General features: G+C 34.1%; 1 protein-coding gene and 1 pseudogene across 1 annotated transcript; one reads left to right on the top strand and one right to left on the bottom strand.

Annotated features, from left to right (window-relative positions):
• The first annotated feature begins 1270 nt into the window (after positions 1–1270).
• Positions 1271–2572, top strand: LOC17879736 (annotated as a pseudogene).
• A 748-nt stretch (positions 2573–3320) lies between these two features.
• Positions 3321–5419, bottom strand: LOC17880315 (cytochrome P450 708A2). The gene is made up of 8 exons (XM_023778473.1): positions 5211–5419; positions 4772–5087; positions 4533–4682; positions 4093–4431; positions 3882–3957; positions 3775–3818; positions 3543–3670; positions 3321–3435 (listed from the first exon to the last, which is right to left on the bottom strand). The coding sequence occupies exons 1-8, from the start codon at positions 5417–5419 to the stop codon at positions 3321–3323; spliced, it is 1377 nt and encodes a 458-aa protein (XP_023634241.1).
• Between the last annotated feature and the right edge of the window lie 2445 nt (positions 5420–7864).

Consider the following 7864-nt stretch of genomic DNA (forward strand, 5'->3'; position numbering starts at 1 on the left):
AATCATTATTACAAAGCAATCATACTGAAATAGAAAAGTCTTATAAGATCCCAGCAATAATGTTGGTATAAGAGCATCGTTATCGCTAGATACGCTCCTTGTATCTCAAAATCTATGGGATGAAGAATCCTGTCCACGTTTTTCATGCTAGCATAAAATAACAATTAGTTGTTGTGAATTTTTTACATCTTGTGAAAATAACCTAAGAAATTTATCTAGTGTAATTTTACAATGTTTGACAATGTATAATATATATTAGAATTTTAAAAGCACTACAGGGTGGGACAAAAGGTTTTGATAATTTAATTTTAACTTTTAAATCCATTTTCAAGATATGTTGTACTTTGATCTTCTTATGTTGTTCGACCTCAAAATCGAATTAAACCCAATATAAACATACAAATGTAAATGAATTTTTAGTATGAGTTTTTTTTTTATATAAAATTTTGAATAACCTGAATGTTCTGAACATATAACCGAGACTTATAAGGTGAAATAAACCTGTGGTCTTCAAATTACCTACGTTTTCGGTTAACCTAAATCAAACCACTAGTCCAACCTCAAAAAATTGGTATTTATATTTTTTGAGAGAGTAAGGAAAGGTCTCAATGTCTCATACTTATTTGATTTGATTTTGTTATCATTTTGATAATTTTGAATGAATTGGATTAGGGCTCATCGTTATACTCGATGTGAGACTTTAAACAAATTACTCTTCCAAATGTTTTACCAGTTATGATATTCCAGTATTACTTTCTCTTGTGTGTCTCATACGATTAAATATATACTGTATCTATATATAAAATATTGATTTCGACTATATCAATTAAATTTGATTTCCCTTTAAAAATTCATAAACACTTTCTAAAATCTTAATACGATCAAATCTTCGATATACAGTTTTTTTTATTCAGTTTTTTTTATTCAGTTTAAAACTTTAATAATATTATTATTGCCAATAAAATACTTCATAAAAATACTACACAGTCGTCTATTTTACTAATTTGAAATTTCATTTAATTTTCATAGGGCAATTTCTTTGTTTAAAATTAATGTGATGGCCCAGACGACATTAAAGTAGTTGATCTGATTACAATGTCTAGGCTGACTTGTGGAAGGCGCTAATAAAATAAACATTATCTTCCCTCCAAATACAAGTTTAAAAGGGACATGCCTCTTCCATGATCTTCTTGACTTGTCAAAATTTACTCATTTCTTCCTTCCATCTTATTACCCGTTGGCTTGGTTTTTAAAGTCTGGAGGGAAGACAATGGAAATGAAACTAAAGGTGGCGGCGAGAGAAGTGATTAAGCCTGCTTCACTATCACCTCGTGATCGCCTTCAACTCTCCGTCCTTGATCTCTATTGTCCCCCAGTCTACATGTCGACGATCTTCTTTTACGAACCTGACGATCTCTTAACCGTATCCCCGGAGATTTTCTCGGTATAACTGAAATGCTCGTTGTCCGAGACTCTTTCACGCTTCTATCCACTCGCTTGACGAATAGAAGGCGTTCCCATCAGCTGTAACGACAAAGGAGCCGTGTTTACAGAAGCCCACAACGATATCATTCTCCCTCACTTCTTGAGACATCTAAACACTGAGACTCTTGAGGGGTTCCTCCCGAAGTTAGCCCCCGGAGATTCTCCAGGGGAGTGGCCCTTGTTGAGTGTCATGGTCACTTTCTTTGGGTCTGGATCAGGAGTGGCGATCTCTGTCTCTGTCTCTGTCTCTCACAAAATATGTGATGCGCGCAACCTCATTGGTGACCTTTGTAAATGATTGGTCTACCACCACGGCCAAAGGGAAGTCAAATGATGAGGCGGTAAACACTATTGCGTTTGCTGAAACTACCATTTATCCTCCTCCTTCTCCTCATCAAATGTATTTACAGTTCCCATCAAAGGATTCTAATAAAAATATCACAACTATAATAAAAAGATTTGTCTTCGAACCCTCCAAGATTGCTTTGCTCAGACACAAGGCTGCTAGCAAAAGCGTCCCTGTACCTACACGTGTTGAAGCTATCATGTCACTTCTTTGGAAATGCGCCAGAAAATCCTCACGCTCTAACTTGGTACTTCCAAGGACATCCGTGATGTGTCAGGCCATGGACTTGCGGCTAAGGATTCCATCTACTGTTTTGTCTCAAGACGCGATCGGCAACCTACAAATTGGTTTCACTCTCAAGAAAGACGCAGAGATGGAGTCAATGAGATGATCAAAGAGAATCTCAAGGAAATACACTTAGTCAGAATTTGGTGAGGTTGATGGAGGAAGATGTGTCAGAGTCACCGGTCACAGACATGTGCATAATGTCTAGCTGCTCAGAAAGCCTTTCTACAAGGTTGACTTTGGATTAGGTTTCCCGGTCTGGATGGGATACGCGTCAAATACCATTTACAGCACCATGGTGTACGTCCTGTTGATTGATTCAAAAGAAGGTGATGGTGTAGAACTTCTACAGTAGAAGCATGGATAAGCTTACCTGAGCAAGACATGGCCGTGTTTTTCGATGACCAAGAGTTGCTTGCTTATGCCATCCCAAATCCTCCAGTCATGACGACCTAAACAGGACTACCAATCACAATAAAGATTGCTCTACGCTGGATTTACTAAGTTCTTGGCTTTTGTGTGTTCGTTGTGATCTAAATAAAGTGAACAGTCATTTATTTCTTTAGTTGATGCGTTCATGACCTTGATCTTGTTTGTATTCTATAGGGTTTATATATCCATTGTATGATTTGTCAGTTTGTTTTCCTAAGTAAGAATAAATTTTCTTTAGTAAATCAATAGGCTATGATAGGGTTCATGGCTCTGGTTGTTTCGAAGCTTGTACAAGCTTAAGCATTTTGAAAACATCATTCTGACAAACGTGAAACATGTCTACGATATAGATATTGAGAAGTCAATTATAAACGTAGCTATGGGTGCAGCTCAAATGAATCTAATACATCAAGAACCAGTTCTACCTCACCCATCATACACTATATACAGAATAGCACAAATAAAATACATGAATAAATAAGCAAAAGATATAGAGATAAAAGATCATTTACGTACAAAGTGTTTAGATCCAAATGATATTTATAAGAACCAATTAGGGATAAAAGCATGAAATATATCTTCTTGATGGCGGCTTTATAACAAATCAAATATGAGTTCGTGACGATCTGGCCAGATAATATACGTCACAATGAACAAAATTTCTCTTTGTTGTGGACATATACTAGACACAATGTTACACAAAGTATTTAGCATAACAACCATCCAAGATGATTTATGATCCATTTGAGCATTATTCAAGCCAACAACCACTCTAATGACCAGCAGAGTTATCCACTTTGGTGTCTTCTGAGATTTGAACATCAGATCCACATGGAAACATAAGCATAAACCTTCGAAGTACTTTAGTCTCTTTTTTCATTGACCACCTTTAAACCATGAGTACATACATAGAAACACATGTAAATAAAATTTAAAGCTTAGAGTTGTTAAAAAATATAATTAAATCATGAGGCATTAGGTGAAAAAAACGAACCTGTATCTAAACAAATGATGGATAAAAATGGCCATCTGAAGCTTAGCGAACTCAGCTCCTACACATAGTCTAGAGCCAGCGCCAAAGGGAATGTAAGTCTTGGAGAGAATTGAGCCCAAGTCTTCTTTCTGATATATATATATATATTTTTTTTAGTTATTATATATGCTGAATATGTATTTTACAAACTTGTAAATAATAACTTAAAAGATGAAGTTCGAATATAAATCACCTTCCAACGCCATGGATTAAATTCTAAAGGGTCATCGTACTTTTCTGGATTGAAATGAACATTAGCATAGCCCATGAAGATCCAACCAGCTGGAATTGTATAATCACCAAACTTGAAATCATGATCAGTTATTCTAAGAACTGTTGGCGCTGTGCTTGTGATCCTAAGCGACTCACTTATCACCTGAAATAAAATACCATATTTGTTTGAACTCCTATACATATCAAGGTTCATAGACATGCATACAACTCAAACTAATTGACAATGAGTGTATTAATTTATTACATTAATGTGTGAACATGGGGTATATATACTCACCATTTGTGTGAAAGTCATTGATTTATAGTCTTCCCAAGTTAGGCCAGCCTCCTTATTAGTCTTCCCCTGAACAATCCCCTCATGCTCTCTCTTCAACTCTTGCATGACTTTAGGGTGGTCACTTATGAGCTTTACTATAGCCACAAGGATTCCTGGTGTTGTTTCGTTAGCAATCAAAAAGAAAGTATATATGTATTCGATCACATTCTCTATGCTCATAGTTTCTACTCCTCCTTCGGTTTCGCCAAATATGATCTTGAAAAACTCCCCAAATTCCTCTCCTGATGCTCTCTTCTTTAATACCGTCTCCTTTATTAACTTCATCATTTGCTTCCTTGCCTTCCAAAAAACACATTTTCGCTTAAATTCTTATACTACTAAATCATATGCACATACATATAGTGTTATAAAGGTTAAATGAACTGAAAATACATATATACCTTCATCATGCGATAGACACCAGTCCCAGGAACGTTCCAAGATAATTGAAACCACTCAGTTGGAAAATATCTCCAACATAGTGCAAGCTGTTTAGCCGCCTCTGGTTCCATTTCACCCATAACTTTCTTTGCAAGGCATTCAATTAAGATCTATAAAGTTTGATGCGATGATTTATTAACTAATCGAGTATGACACATTAGTGGAAAGAGTTGTGCAAAATGGATGACTTGTTTTTCACCTTGCTTGAAGTTTCTTTGACGTCAAGAAAGCCGTTCTTAGCTCCTTCCTCCATGTATGTACGAGCCAAGAGATCAACGTCTTCTACCATTCTCAGTTTTAAACCTTGAGGACCCAACAACTGGAATGTCAAGTTCCGGACATGTCTATGTGACTCCTTGCTCTGGATGAACAAGTTGTTTTTCCCAAATAGTCGTAATATGCTCTTCGTGATACCAGGGACATGATTTGCCTTCGCGATCTCCACATTCAGTTCAATATCCATCGAGATTATAGCTTTTCCTCCGAATAAGCTTGTCCGAAAAACTGGTCCATATCTATAGTTTCCCCCCGAAAAAAATAACAAGCAAGAAAAGATAACGTAACACTTCGGAGTAATGTAAAGATATATGTTTAAACATATACATACAAATGCATGCTGGAGAAATGAGAAAAAGAACCTGAGGATTCTCTCCTTGACGAAAGCTGGAAGTTGAAGAGCGTCATGGAGTTTCATGAACTCAAAAGTCTCTCCAATGATCGGAAAACCCATAGTCCCCGGAGGTAATTTTCCATTAGCTTTCGGATTTCTCCATTGATAGATAGAATGAAATAGTTTTACCACTATGAGTGAAACTATCACAGTCAATAATTCATAAACCTCTACCATGTTAACTTATTTCCTTCTTGTAATTATTTCGAAGATGAGGGTTTAGGGATGCATGAATTGACGAGTGATTATTCTCTTTATGCTAACTGTTGGATATATATGTATTCATATTTCTTCAAGTTGGGTAATTTTATTTTAAGTTGAGTAACTTTGAATGAGTTCGTTGAGAGATTGGTTGGTATGGTCAATAACTCACTCCTAAATCCTTTATCTTCTGTTTTCAACTATATATAAACACAAAATATTATTTAATCTCTAAGATTTGGTTGTTCTCATGCAATTAAATTGGTTTTCTTTTTCTTTTTCTTTTTTCTTTTATATGGACAAAGGTGATTTAAGAAACAATAGTTGTCATTGTGGTTTAATAGGTTGAAGTTCACCCGGTGAACACACTAATTGGTTTATTTTTTTTTTTATCAGTTGTAAAAGAATTTCAAATTTTGTTAACTCATCACCCACACTTATACACACAACTAATTTGAAAAAACCAAAATTTATTGTAGTTTTGTGTTATAATCGTACGTAAAGAGTTGATGCTATAAATGTGCATGTGGTTCGTGCAATAGGTTAATTAAATGTAAGTACATGTGCGATTGATAATGTTGCTTGTGTATCAAGTTTCAAGTGTTTATAATGTCTGCTGGACAGCCTGGGACGTATATAAAGTCCACGCATCGAGAACTGAAGAAGAGATTATATGGTGAAGTGTTGCACAATATCACATTTCTTTCTATACTATTATACAATGGTATTTTAGTTAACTGGACCATTTTTATAGTGAATTTAAAACTTTGTTTCTAATAAGCATGAATTCGATCAAGGGATACATAGAAGTTGGTAAAGAGTGCTCGTAACTGTTTGAGTTTGCAAATTCTCAATGGATCAGACCAATGTTAATTCTGTTTTGGCTGAAGACGAAGAGACAATAGGATGTTTCTTTGTCTTCTACGAAATCCAAGAATTCTCGCAAAATAAATAAAATAGACTTTTGAGTGAACGACGTGCATGTGCGAGGAAAAGCAACATATGTTTGCATTATGGTATGCATAAGACCAAAAGTCACAATCGGATTAAGTTTTGTCTTGAGATAGGACGTGAATAGTACATAGCTCAGCTTTATACTTGTGAGGAACAAGTTTATTAGACATCCATCAAGAACAAAATAATGCTAGGGAAAAAAATAATCACAGAAAAGGTCTCCAAGAGTACTAGAGATTAACTGAAGAGATAAATATATACTGTAATGAGTTCCCATGTTAAGCAAACGATAACCATAAACACATCAATTATAATTAATGGGTAGGAACTAATAATGATTTGGGACTCGGGAAATTCGTAAATTTATGAATGCAGAAACCAATTATGCATAAATAAGATTAAAGCCGATCCAAGCTCAAATCACAAGGTTAGATCAAAACCTTAACCTCTATGTCCAAAGGCTAAGAACCTAAATCCATCGTTTCAATTCAAGAATAAAAGATTAGCTAAAGATATTTTGCTGATCATTAAAGTTTCTTGTTGTAGCCAATTCAACTACTTCTTTTTGATGCGTTGATTTTTCTAAGATTATTATATAAAAAAAAAAAACTAGCCATTTATTCATAAATCAAACAAGCCATACGTGGAGTTCCTTTAGCATTATAGTACTCATACATAACAGAAGAACACAAACAAAAACTGATCGAAGAAAAGCATCATCAAATATTTTAAATTAAATTATTGGAATACAAAACATGGTGTCAAGATCTTCTCTAACTACACAACCTATTAGACTACACATTTAGTCGTGTTTAAATTTTAGACTAGTTGTTTTGTAGATAACAATAATGAATTTAGAAATACCATTAAGATATGGAATGGTATTGAGTAAGGAGTCATTTTTTTATTTTATTTTTCCCAATTTTCTATCTGATATATAAATCGTGCATGCTTATTAAGAAGCAATCATACTAACTTAGAGAAGTCCAATGTTTTAAATTCGAAGCGGATTGCGAACTGAACTACATTTCGGATCACCGGGCTAACTGTGCACTTTGCTAATCAAGTTCGACCACGGGGTTAATTGATTAAAATTTATAAATTTTTTTCATGCTAGCATAATTATAATAACCATTAACTGTTTTCGACAAAAAAAAAAAAAATAACCATTAATTGTTGTGAGAATTTTTCCCATGTTGTGAATATTAACAAAGCAATTAATCTAGTGGGACAAAATTTTTGATAATTTAAATTCTTGATTTTTGTTTAAATCAATCTATTTTCATGATTATAATATATATTCTTAGTTTTCTTTATGAAATGTAATGTTTTTATGTATTTTATGAATATGTATCGTGATCTAGTGTAATTTTACAATTATACATATATATATATATATATATATATATATATGTGTGTGTGTGTGTGTGTGTGTATATATACTAATAAATAATAATAATAAATATT

This window comes from Capsella rubella, unplaced genomic scaffold, assembly GCF_000375325.1.
Source record: "Capsella rubella cultivar Monte Gargano unplaced genomic scaffold, Caprub1_0 scaffold_7, whole genome shotgun sequence".
NCBI lineage: Eukaryota > Viridiplantae > Streptophyta > Magnoliopsida > Brassicales > Brassicaceae > Capsella > Capsella rubella.